The sequence below is a fragment of the Rhinatrema bivittatum genome, chromosome 11 (genome assembly GCF_901001135.1).
Source record: "Rhinatrema bivittatum chromosome 11, aRhiBiv1.1, whole genome shotgun sequence".
Taxonomy (NCBI): Eukaryota; Metazoa; Chordata; class Amphibia; order Gymnophiona; family Rhinatrematidae; genus Rhinatrema; species Rhinatrema bivittatum.
Window position 1 is genome coordinate 75,126,034 of NC_042625.1, and position 14,051 is coordinate 75,140,084.

General features: G+C 41.7%; 1 protein-coding gene across 2 annotated transcripts in view; it reads left to right on the plus strand.

Annotated features, from left to right (window-relative positions):
* Positions 1 to 7,632: 7,632 nt before the first annotated feature.
* Positions 7,633 to 14,051, plus strand: part of LOC115100815 (cytochrome P450 2G1-like) — a 35,475-nt gene continuing 29,056 nt past the window's right edge. For both annotated transcript variants that reach the window (XM_029619736.1, XM_029619735.1), the window contains exon 1: positions 7,633 to 8,019. In XM_029619736.1, the coding sequence (XP_029475596.1) occupies positions 7,840 to 8,019 (180 nt within the window). In that variant the 5' untranslated portion in view covers positions 7,633 to 7,839. The remainder of the gene's footprint in view (positions 8,020 to 14,051) is intronic.

Below are 14,051 nucleotides of genomic sequence, written 5' to 3' on the forward strand. Positions count from 1 at the left end.
CTTAAAAGTTTTGAAGAGAGTGCGATTGTGGGGTCCTTATGTAAAGTCATCTTTAGTTTGTGGTTTCAAGTGTGTCTTTCCTTCCCTTTCACCTACACCAACTCCCACCTACCCCTAAACAGGATTTATAGGCTCATCCAATTTAAGGGGACAAGAGTCATTTTCACACAAAAAATCAGGGATTTATTTAAATAGGTTAACTTTTGTCCTCTGGCAGGCATTTGCCATATTAACATTAAATACGCCACATAAATATTAAGGACCTTACTTTCCACATCTCTGCTGCCTTAGCAACCTAAATTGAATATGAAATCAACATTGTTGAGATGTAAATAGCAGTGCAGCAGTGAGATGGGGGGGTTCCAGTCTTTTGCACCGAGTGCCACAGATACAACCGTCTACCAGTTAGTGAGAGGTTGTATGCCTGTGCCCGGTGCAAAGAGCTCCTGGCTCTCAGAGAACGAGTCCGATCTCTGGAGGCTAGAGTGGCAGACCTGGAGGAGCTGAGGCAGATAGAGGGGCATATAGAGGCCAAGTTCCAACTCTAGTCTGGCAGCCCATTTATTGCCTTGGAAGAGTAAGGTCACCTGGACGGAGAGGATCATCTTGGAGTAGCAGGAAGTGATCCTGTAGCTAGGACCTGCTCTCCAGGTGATGCATTATCCTCTTGCACTGAGGATGGGTCATCAAGAGCTTGTGCCCTGGAGGGAAGGGTTAAGTTAACTGTCATAACTGGTGATTCGACCATTACGAATGTGGATAGCTGAGAGGCTGGTGGATGTGAGGATCGCCTGTAACATGCCTGCCTGGTGAAAAGGTGGTGGACCTCATGTTTCACCTTGATAGGATTTTAGACTGTGCTGGGGAGGAGCCAGCTATCATGGAACATGTGGGTACCAAAAGCATAGGAAGGGAACAATTTTATGGAAGTCAAATTTAGGTTTTTAGGTAGAAGATTGAAATCCAGAACTTCCGAGGTAGCATCCTCTGAAATGCTCCCTGTTCCATACACAGAACACCAGAGGCAGGCAGAGCTCCGGAATCTCAATTTGTGGATGAGACGATGATGCAGGGAAGAGGGATTAAGTTTTGTTATGAAATGGGTAATATTTTGCAAAAGGGGGAGCATATTCTGAAAGGATGGGACAATCCTTGAAATCTTCAGCTCTCAGTGTGTGGCGGCAGTCAAAATAGGACACAGAATGTTGGGAATTATTGGAAAAGGAACAGAGAATAAAACAGAGAATGTGAGGATTTGAGTTAGTTGTTAATTGCTGTTTTAAGAAAAACTGCCCCATGTTGACTAGTAATTGAACTACAAGGTCATGGCCAGCCCAGAGACAGAAAAGCAGAAGCTGTGCTATAGTGTGGAAAAGAATGAGTCTGCAAAATGAATGTGAGATAAAGAAGTGCCCAAAGTGCCTGAGAACCAAGAACAATGAATTACTGAATAAGCATGATATGTAACATTTGAGGGGCATATGAAGGGAAATTACCAGCAAATGTAGAGATGAGAAAGGGGAGGGACGTATAAGCCTTGTTCCAGTGCTTAAAAGACAAAGACAAATTTACAACGACGAGTAGATTTGGCATGGTTGGGTGAACAGTTAAATTCTGTGATACTTAGCTCCTCTACTCCCATAAGGAAACACAACCTCTTGACTTTCCTTATAGTTTACGCTATCTTAACTTTGTATGCATGTATGAAATAAACAAATCCTGCCAGCTCTTATAGATCTCTAAGTTACTTAATAAATGTTATGTTTTGAAACAAAGGCTGTTTCATCGCTGGCTATCTCTGGGGAAGAAACCAGGCGGGGTAAGTTTCAAGGTTTTTAACATTTTGGTAGCAGAGGATGGTTTGAGCGTGGCAGGTCCAGTTGGGACCGTGGATGTACGGCTGGAAGAACTGGTCGGGACCGTGGATGTATGGCTAGAACTGGTCAGGACCGTGGTGTACGACAAATCAGGACCTAATGGAGCCACAGGCACGATTAGGGACCACATGAGTATATTTTTCATTCCTATATGTGAGCATTTACATTTACATTTTTGCTAAGTTTTGGTTTCATTACTGACTGTTACATAATAGCTTAAAGTTGGCAATTTGTTTTTTCTAAAGCATTTTAAGTTTACAATTCATTATGTCACAGGGTACGGGATCCCCCAGCCCCCTTGTGAATTATTTCCACACGAAGTTAAAATCATTACTAAGCATTGTAAGAAGTGGGCTGTGTGGGCGAAGCAGGATGCTTTTATGAGCTGGCCTGAGGACAGCAGTTTCTCTGCCCCGGTTCTGCAACAATTGCTACAATTCATTAAGCATAAAAAGACAGGGAAGTCTTTAACATAACATTCGCATTAATTTAAAATGTTCATGATTACATGAAAGCATTAGATGAGCACAGGATTAGATTCCCAAGCGGCAGTATCAGTTTTACGCTCCCATTCCCGAGAGTCAAGAATCAGAATTTAACCCTTGGATAGGCTATAGCACAGGGAAGCCTGTCTCTTAAAAGATTTTCTTTTCCAAATTGTCCAGCATTCTTAATGAAAGCTTGTTCGGAAGTGATACTTGCCTGTATAAAGTTAAATTTGATCCCTATTACATAAATACTGTTTATTCCGAGAAGATGAGGTGAAAGATGTAGTTAATAATTTCTTTGTTAATTTTTTTGTTAATAATTGCGTGCCTTTCTCTTTGAACAGAGCAGATGTTTGACAGAGTTCTGAGATGAGATAGTGATTTCTTTTTACTTTTTCTACTTTCTGAGCTTTCTGAGTTTATATTAGGAAAGTGGTATGCCAGTAAATAGATGAGAAATTCTAGAGTTACTTCAACGATAAGAAAATTCTTTCCCATTTGTCTTTGTTTGTTTATTGTTCCTGTTTTCTGCCCTGCACTATGGAATTGTAAGACATTGCTTTTCCTTGTTCCATACTCAAAAAGAATTCCCAGGAGAGTTAATGGTTGATTGTTTTCTGGAATTAGGTCGACGGCCTTCCTGCCATGAAAGAAGTGAGTCTGATATTTTTATTTTTCCAGTTTATTTTCTTTCCAATTCTGATTTCACTGGACAACAATGAAAGTGTTACTGACATAAAAAGGTCCTACTCTGTAGTATCTTGATGTGCTGAACACGAATATGACCATGAAAAGTTTTTATTGGCTCTCGTTTTGAAGATATTTAATATAGTTCACTTTCTATGTTTAGTCGTGTAAATTTATCCAGTAGGACTGTAACAACATCCTAAGTAAGCCTAGAATGATGTAATATTGCATAATACCATCATGCACACATCATCCAGAGTTTATTACATCATTTTCTGATGCAATGCAGTTCTACTGCCATGCTGCTGCTGAGTAAGCTGACGTCAGCAGTGTACTATATGAAGCCCAGTCAGAAAGGGTGAGCATTTGAAATATTCATGCTGGCTGACTACTGCTGGACACTCTGCAGAGATGCTCCCGAACAGGTGTACAAGAGACAAGCAAAGAAATCTAAGACATAGTCTATGACTTCATTTTTCAAATGGTATTAACCATAGGTCTCCTACTATTGGCATACAGTTCAAGATGTAATTATATTATTGCATATTACAAAAAAACTAGAGCCAATTTTGCATTTTCACAGTCACATTCGTGTTTAGCACATGGAAATTTATAAGAATTGACTCATTTCAGTAACATGACTTTTGTGAAAATTTGTTACCCAGTGAGCTATTGGCATACAATTCAAGATGTAATTATATTATTGCATATTACAAAAAACTAGAGCCAATTTTGCATTTTCACAGTCACATTCGTGTTTAGCACATGGAAATGTATAAGAATTGACTAATTTCATTTCCATAACATGACTTTTGTGAAAATTTGTTGCCCAGTGTTTTTGTTTTACCCTGGCCAATCCAAATATTTTTCAAACATTTTTTTTTAGTCTAATTTTACTTTTTGGTTTAACTTTTGAGCTCAAAATATGTGTTAACTGTTGTCTGTCTTGAAGTTAAGAAGACAATGAATGAATATTTGTGCAATGACTGGATGTGTGACAGTTCAGTGAATGTTCTATGTAATGTCTGAAGTACCTGAGTTGTTTGCAAACGAAGTCTTCTAATTGATTAATTTGAATTGGTGTTGCTCTCTTACATTAGGTATTTGAATCCATAAAAACACACATCTCACTTATGCCTCGATGACAACACCATACTGAAAGAACTGTATACATCATATGTTATTGATTCCAGAAATCATCCCATCACACCTTTTTCGTATCTTTGCCACAGATATCATGCATTCGTCACAAAAGTCCATTTGGCCCCTTCATTATCTGAACTGACATATTTACTCTATTTGACTGATTTTCACTTTGTAATTATTTTGTTATGCTTTGCCCAGATGCAGTTTTTCTTGATTGTATGAATCAATGTACTTTTACCTGACATGTGATAATTGATTGTAATATTTACCTAGTCAATATGCCTTTTTGCAGTTGCCATTGTTTGGATTTCAAGTTGATGATACAGTTTGAGCTTATGCAGTTTTATTAAACCCTACATTCCAAATGTCTTGCAGCATTTTCCAGTCCTATCACTTTTAATACGTATATGCATTTACTTACTGAGTCAGCTCTCCTCTATCTTTAGTCTGACCACATAGAGGGTTCAAGAGGGATCAAGAGGGGTATATAATTCTTTCTCCCTTATTTCTTGTTTTATTTTTTACTGATTTTCTTCACTTTCCTGTGCAGGGACTCGCCCAGGTGGTTTGGTAGCCCTACAAGGACATTATTTTGTATAAGGACACAAAGCATGCTGAGCATTTGTTTTTAGGGATGTGAATCGTTTTTTGACGATTTAAAACAATTGTCAGATATATTTTAAATCGTCAAAAATCGTTAAGAGTCGCAATACAATAGAAATTCCCCCGATTTATCGTGAAAAATCGGGGGGGGGGGGAGGGCAGGGAAAACCGGCACACCAAAAAAACCCCTAAACCCACCCCGACCCTATAAAACGAATCCCTTACGAACCCCCCCAAAACTTTTTACGAGTACCTGGTGGTCCAGTGGGGGCGCGGGTACCAATCTCCCGCTCTCGGTCCATCGGCGCCATTTTGGCTGCCACTCAAAAATGGCGCCGATGGCCCGATAAAAAAAACAACCCACCCGACCCTTTAAAAACGACCCCTTAGCTTCCCCCACCCTCCCGATCCCCCCAAAACATACCTGGTGGTCTAGTGGTGGTCCCGGGAGTGATCTCCCGTTCTCAGGCCGTCGGCTGCCACTCATAAAGATGGCGCCGATGGCCCTTTGCCCTTACCATATGACAGGGTATCCGTGCCATTGGCCGGCCCCTGTCACATGGTAGGAGCACTGGCTGGCCGGCGCCATCTTTAAAGATGGCCGGTGCGCACACATGTACGCCAGATATTATAACATGCGCATGATATAAAAGAAGGGGTCGGCGCGCAAGGGAGTGCACACTAGTGCACCTTGCGTGTGCCGACACCCGCAGGCTTTCCCCATTCCCCCTAACCTAAGCTTCCCACCACATCCCCTAACCTTCCCCCCTCCTAGCCCTACTCTAACCCCCCTCCCAAATTCTTATCATACCTTTTGTGCCTGCCTGGAGGCAGGCGCAGGTTGCACACACCGGCAGCCTGCCAGCACGCAATCCTCCACCACAGCGGCACATGGCTGCTGTGCCGGAGGCCTCTGGCCCCGCCCCTGCCCTTGGACCACCCCTTTAGTAAAGCCTCGAGATTTAGATGCATCCTGAGGATTTACGCGCGTCGCCCAGCCTTTTTAAAATAGGCCCAGCATGTGTAGAGCTTTGAAACTCCAGCCCTTAATGTTTAAATATATTGTAATAAATGCAATATAAGATACGGCATCTTTCTTAGGTGCAAAAGTGTTACACCCGTCAGTTGCAGATGGCTGCGACCTCTGTTGTTCACCTCCTTTTTCACTGCTCTCACTCCTTGGAGAAGACTCGCGGCCTCCGCCAACCACCACCGGCCTGCCTATCAAGCCCGGGCCTTCCCAGACGCTGCCGACCGCCATCTTGCCTCTGGACATCCCTAGACGTACGCACAGGTCAGCTATAACCACGTCATGGCAGGAAGCTCGGGGGCGACCCCCTCGGATGACGTCAACCCGCCAGGATACTTAAGCCGGCTGGCCCTGCCTAAGGCCAGCTTGGCAACATAGTTCCTTCTTGCTAATTCCGCTACGCTCATTGCGACTTCCATTGGTTCCTGCTCCTTCGGCGAGACACTCAGTACCCGCTCCTCAGGGACCTTACTGTGTCTCTGGCTATCCACTCCTCTGAGGGCCTTCTGCCTTGGACCATCTCTTGCCCTGATTCCCTGGACTCCATTGGAACCTTCTCTTAAGTGAGTACCCTCTCTGCGGTGCACTACCGTATTACTTCTAGTGTGAAGACTCTAACGGCATACCCCCCACTCCGGACCACTACCGTCACATCTCTAGTGTGGAAGTCCTGTACAGCCTACCCCACGCTGTGGGCCACTACCGTGACATCTCTACAAGGAACCCTCACTGGCATACCCCGCGCTGCGGGCTATACTGTGTCATCTCTACGAGGAACCCTTGCAGGCGTACCCTGCGCTGCGGGCCACTACCACCTCATCTCTACGTGAGGAGTTCTTCAGGAAATCACGCTCTACAGATCTGCTGCATATCCTTCACCGAGGTATCTGCTTGGGCATACCCCATCATACAAGAGACTGTACTTTCTCTCACACTCCTCATATTGAGTAGTGCTTCTCTTCTGTCTAATAAAGGCTCTGTTCCACAGCCATGTCCATCATCCCAAGGCCTTGCCTCCTGACGGTGAGGCTTGCAGGGCTCCTCCCTGTGGGCGGTACCATCGCTCACCTCAGCCTAAGGGTTCACAAGCCTACAAATCCTAACAAAAAGGTTATAAGGAATTATTTATTTATCTAGGCCTGGTGTTAATTGTAAAGCAATGTTTGGAAACTGCCGTGCCTGGGACATTAATCGCTCCTAAAGCACTGGCTGGCTTCCCAGACCTGACAACTGAAGGAAAACAAATGTTGTATTTTAAACTAGAGCCTGCTTCACATTTAGAGACAACTTGTACACTGATCATTTTTAGATCGAAAATGATTCAAAACAATTTGAAATCCTGAATGGCTCAGAATTTATTGGTTTCATTATTACATTTTTTTTAAGGTAAAGGGGAATAGATACCATGTCAGTACTGCATAGAAGAACAGTCTAGAGGCGGGGGCTTTTGGCACAGTGTATAAGAAGAGCTGTTTATTCTTACATGAATGTGCTTTCTAAGGCTAAATTATAATGTCCAGCTTGAACACTATATTAATGCTAACAAGATCCGTGGCTGGGGGGCAGTCACTAAAGCAAATCAAATGTTAGGAATAATTCCAGTCGTTCCATCTGAAACAAATAAAGAGGTACAGAGAAGCCATGAAGATGCTACAGTTTTAGACACTGGGAATCAACTCTCAAATTTATGCTGTAAAGTGCAATTTTCTACAAAAAAATCAGTGGTAGCTTCCACGCCTCTTTATGGCATATGCTTAATATCTGGAGTGTGGGTGTGGATTGGCACATATAAGCAGAAAACCTGACTGGTGACGCTCCCTTTCCACTGTTTCTACCAAGTCTAAGGATTAATGAAATACTGGGAAAGATCAGCTTTTTATTGCTACCAAAGCCAAGCCTTGTGAAATGAAAAGCGGACACACAGAGCACAAATTCTAAGAGCTTTGGGAACCAAAGTCTTGGAGTATCTAAGACAGGATAAGAAGAAAAGGCCTTGTTGCCCACCACGATGGATGCTGCTGCGGCACAGACCCTCTTCCTGGCTGGTTGTCTTTCCTGCCTGCTGTTCTTTTTCATATGGAGGACAGTGCACCAAAGAGGCAATCTTCCCCCAGGTCCCACTCCTCTTCCTATTTTAGGCAACTTACTGCAGATAGACACCAATGGAACAAGCAAAGCCCTTATGAAGGTGAGTCGGGCTCCCTATCCTGGGCTTTAACATTGCTGGGAAAGGCCAATAGGTTGATAACTCATGAAAGTTACCCCAGCAGGATGCTCTTAGCCATTGCTGACTCTCTGTGACATGGAGCAAGTTATGCAGATTCTTGATTGCGTCAGAGATGCATTAGTGCTAAATTTTATTTACACATTTTTATATTCTGCCCTTACAAGCATCTGTTTCTATTGTAATTTCAAAAGAATATAGCATGAAAGCATTTCTGTACGCGTGTGCTCTGATTTGAATCTTTAGGGGTAGAGAGATCAAAAACACTAGAACATAACTTCATGACTCAATGCAGAAAGATATTACCTAAGACTATCGTATTGCTAAAACAACTACCGTGGTAAGCAAAACAATGAAAATCTTTTCGAGAGAAACACCGTTGCATAAAAAAAGTAATTGGGAGGCAGAGTGAAGTCTTACACATACACTGGACACTAGATTAAATCCTGGTATCAGAGCCATATAATCATAGCCCAGTTTTCATTAATGAAGTATTTTGGATTGATAAAAGTGGAAATGCTTGAAGAGGCCATCATAAAGTATAAACATTTCACATAAATTTGCTAAGCTGCCTAACTGTCAAAGTACATGAATAGTTTTTAGTCTGCACATTCACTTACTCTTCAAACACAAACTGACTGCATAATTTATGTTTGAAGACTGGGGTGGTTATAGCGCTACATACTTTAAGTCATCTCCAATGGCAGTGTAAACTATGCCAGTTGACTACGAGTGTAGATTTTTGAAACTTCAATATTCATGCATAGTTTTCTCCCTCTCAACAAGTTACAGCCCTAGGATCAACTCTTTTTACTGTGGATAAAAGTGCACATGTTGTGAAACTACAGGTCTATGTTTAAACAGCTGAAAATCCAGTTAGATAGAGTCAGTCACTGCCCCATGTAACCCCCAGAGAAATACCTACCATACCCAAATGTAGTTGCTTCAAAGTGGTTACTAGTCACAAGGGTCAAATTTGTATCATCATTATATTTTATGAGGTACATAATGTGTTTTTATAATGTAGTTTTATTTTGCATTGCTGTATATTTATGTGAATGCTTTTGTTTGCTCCTCACCTTGGTGGTTTCTCTAAAAAGTGAGTAATCAGGTTTAGATAAATAGACAAATAAAGAAAAGATAAAGAAAAAGAAGTAAATTAAAACATTCATTACCTCTATATATATCCTAAAGAAGGAGGCTATGTACTAAAGCTTAGCATTCACATTAAGGCTGTTTGATGCATGCTAAAATATCAGCATGGGGGAACTTTTAAAACATGTGGGGGGTTGTGTGTGCAAAATTGGCACATTACATGCTAAGTAGGCTCTGTATGCATTAAAGAGTGGTGGAAGTATGTGCACAGTATCGTTACCACGCGGAAAAGAAAGTGCATATAAAGAGGGTTCTTTGAGAAGTATGTGCACATTTATGTATTTTATAAAGAGTAAGCCAATGCACATATGTCATCAAACACGTGAGTAGGGTTTTACTCTTGCTAATTAAATTAGGGCCTGCATGATGTGCACATATGTGCATGCCTAGGGGAAGGCAGCAGGACTGCCAGCTGGCGGCATCTCGGGCCGTTCGGGGCAGAAATGTTGAAATGCTTATGAACTATTTAAATTTCCCACTTTGTCACTATTAGTCTTCAGCATGCAAATCTAATATAAAGCAGCTGGTTTAATGAATCATTACCAGTATTTTTTATTGAATTCTAAAAATTACTGGTAACCAGTGTAGTACATGTAAAATCGAAGTTATATGCTCACTACGTAATGTGACTGTCTAAATCTGAGCTGCCAAATTCTGTATCATCTGTATCAGCAGATAGGCCCAAGACAGAGAGTTGTAATAATCTAAACATGGTAAAAGAAGCACCTGCACTACTGTTCTAAAATCTGATATAACCTAAATAATGTAACCTTCAAAAGTTGAAGTAGATCTTTCGATAAGTCCTGGGGCACCCCCCTAGCCCGGGGCTAGATCCAGGGACTGGACGTAAGCCATGTGGCCTCAATCTGATCCCCTGACATTGCCCCAGTCACATGACAGGGGCAAAGTTAGGTTGGTGCCATTTGGAATAATGGTGCCCCGGGCCCTATCAAAAGATGAACTTCAACTTTTGAAGGTTTGGGGGTGCGGAAGGGGGAGGGGGTCAGGTAGTGAGGGAGACTGGAGGTACCCCTGAACCCCAATTGCTTTTTTGGATACATTTGGGGGGGAGGGGGGCACTATTTATTTTGAGAGGACAGGGTTGATGCGAGGGGGGGGGGCATTGCCTTGCATGGTTTAATTTTTTGTGACTTTGGGGTGTCAGAGCCACCTCAAAGGGCGGGCGGCCCTGGATCTGACCTAGGAACACCTTTGCTCAGTCCATGCAAAATTATATGTGAACAGGACTCAGGTTTACCTGCATAACAGCTGGGTTATTTAAAAAAAAAAATTTCTGCAGGTCAAACACTGTTTCATCTGCAGAAATGTGCTTGAAAATGACCACTGTTATGCACAGACTCCTAAACTCTCAAAAAAAATGTAGCAGGATGAAGTGTGCCAGCACGGTAACTTCCAGTTTATTTGAGTGCAGACAACTCTTATCTTCTAGATTCATGAGCTGAGTGTTTTCCTATTGCTAATATCCTTCCCATCTGTGAGTTTATTGCACTCACCTCAGCTCTCTGACTTTCACAGCCTACGCGGTTTAAACATGCATAACTTTGGACAGTAATCTGTCAATGTATGCACACATTTCCAATGTTGTAAAAACGTCTTTTTACAAACTTCAAACGTTAAAATGTTTAAAAACCCATGCTAGATTCACAGGATTTTCAAACTGTATTTCAGGCAATGATATTAAACTGATTGGACTGTCTTTACCAAATTCCATGATATGCCTGTTACAAATCATTCAGAATTCTGCAGCAAGAATCTTGACAGAAAGTAAACTACGAAATAATATTACTCCTGCATTGATGAAATTACATTGGTTGCCAGTTTCTTGGAGGCCTCAATATAAAGTCCTTAGTCTGATATATAAGCTCTTAAACAATGAATCGTCTATTTGGCTAGCCTCGCCCCTTCAGCTATACAAACCAACAAGTCATCTGCAATCAGTGAATAAAAAACCTTTTAGATGTGCTATCCGTAAAAAGTGCCAAACTTGAGATCACACAGAGCAGGGCATTTTCAGGAGCTGGACCGTGACTGTGGAACAATCTGCCAGAGTCCGTAAGCATGACCTCGTCTCAGCAAGTCTATAAGAAAGTACTAAAAACATAGCTATTTGAACAGGCGCTTCTGAATTAGATGGGTCTCACTACTTTTCCTAATTGATTGTAAATCTTGTTTCTATGATTATGTATGCAATACTATTGTATGCAAGCCGCTGTGAAAGTTTGTATGGAACAAGCGGAATGAAAGAATTTTTAAATAAATAAATAAATGCATCAATACACAAATAAATGCATACTTTAGGCTCAATCTGGGGGTTTTACCATTTACTTATGTACCCCCTGCTATTAGGTTGCCCTTTCCAGCATCTCAGGATTTTAGTATTTTTTAAGGCTCCCCTAACCTTTACTCCACCTTTCTGTGGGATGAGCCTCAGGGATATAAACGTTCTGAGAGAGAACGCCTTTGTCTTTTCTCTGTGGATTCTACTCTAAAGGACTGATCAAGGTCCTTCTGCTCCTTTGGTAGATTGACCTAGGAGGTTGGAGAAGTGAAGAGTTTTAGGAGTAGTGAGAAGGGAGGAATTTTAAAGGGTTTTTGAGAATAGAGTGAGTTTTCCCGTTGCTGTTCTATGAGGACCAGTTCCTGATGGAAAGGCAAACCCCATCTCTAGATTCTTGGGATTCTTCCCTCTTTGCGCCCAGTTAATAGCAAAAGAGAAGACCTAGGGATCTGTGATTTACTTTTTTGGAAACATCTTTTTTTTTTTTTTTTTTGATCAGCCAGGGATTTTGAGAGTTGCCCCTAGTTATTTTTATTGTTAATGAGGTCAATCACCCAACCCTCTGTGGGGAAGGGATAGTGGAGTCTGGGTCAGTTGAAGGAAGAAGAGTGCCTAGGTTCCTCACTCTCATCTACGCTTTTTAATATATACATGCTTCCCCTGACCACGCTTCTCACTAACCTGCATATCAAACATTTTATTTATGCTGACGACGTTCAGCTCATTTTCCCATTCTCTGACTCCATCCAAACTGCTTTACATAGCTGGGAATCCTGTCTTTCCTCAATCAACCAACTCCTAAAGGACATGCACCTTGCTCTCAACTCTAACAAGACTGAGCTTTTAATCATATCGAATAGACAACCACTCCCTGACATCCCTCTTGCTTACTCAGCTACCAACTTCCCTTCGCACACTCGCAACTTAGGAGCTATTATTGATAATCACCTCTCATTCAAACCATTCATCAAATCCATAATAAAGGATTGCTATTTTAAACTTCAAACAATAAAGAAACTCAGATCCCTACTACACTTCAACGATTTCCAATGTATAATTTTTGCTGGACTCAAAGCTTTAGGGCAACAAGAACATTTCAAATCAACAAGAGGTTTTCAAATTTAGTTTATTTGGCTTCTTAAAAGTCAAATGTTCCTGTGAGATGCAATATAACTGCCCTCTATCTGTAGTCCTCCAGGCTATTATTCTATCGAAGCTTGACTACTGTAATGCACTCTTACTCGGCATTCCTGCATCACACACCAAGCCCCTTCAACTCCTACAAAATGCCTCCGCTCGGATATTGTCAAACACAAAAAAAAGAGACCACATCACCCCCACACTTATTCAACTACACTGGCTCCCTATACAGTCACGAATTCTTTACAAAACACTCTCGATCATTCATAAGAGTCTAGTAAATTCTAACCTGAACTGGATTAACCCCCCCATCTCACCCCGTTCCTCCAATAGACCCACCCGCCCAGCACTCCAAGGAACACTCCATGCCCATTCTATCAAATCTTTTAAACTCTCCTCTACTATTAACAGAGCCTTCTCTCTTGCCGCACCCACCTTATGGAACTCACTGCCCCATGATATTCGAATAGAGACTTATACCCCCATTTTCAAAAAGAAACTTAAAACCTGGCTCTTTTGGCAAGCCTACTCCATTTCACCCCCTATTACATAAACCCCCATGTGAATTGTTAGATTGATATCCTGGTATGAACGCCTTTATGTCTGCTGATTCTGTACTGTGCACTTTCATGTATATAGTTCTAGTTATAATTATTATAATCAGCATCTCCCCATTGATGCTTGTTATATCTAAGGGCTCCTCCCGAAGATTATCTATATGTTACTGAGTTCACCATCTTTATTTGTTATATGTAAGGGCAATGCCCAAAGTTTTATGTTCACTGTGAACCGATATGATGTGCGAACGGATATCGGTATATAAGAAATGTTAAATAAATAAAAATAAAATAAAATAAATAAGATGCAACATGGATAAAGAAGCCACTGCTTTTCTTGTGGTGATTTTTATTTTCTTCTTCATTATTTTTGCCATACTATCCTGGATCATTCCTTTGAAGTTATAGTAAAGGGTTTTTTTCCATTTGAACACCAATATTGATCTCCATCCTTTATTGCAAGAGTACATTGCCCTGCCATGCAGATCCACCATGGAGAGTACACACTGTCCCATGCATTTGAGCATTAGACTGAATGTGTTTCTCCCATTTCTGCACCAGGGGTCCCAGAGGTGTAGACCCCCTCACTGCTGGAGGAACCCTGGCAACTCAGCGACTGTTAATCTTCTCTGAAGCGGGAAAGAAAAGCCCTGGGGATTGTATTGCACCCTGGATTCAGCGAACCAGAGGACCCGCTACACTTAGATAATTAGTGGTAGAGCTCTGGTCACCCATATCCGTTCTTTATCATGCTACAGTATTATATTATTTCAAAACAGAGATGGCATTCATAAAATGTTATGTACCACGTCGCATCATTGATATTTAATCCCGGCATTAAAGTT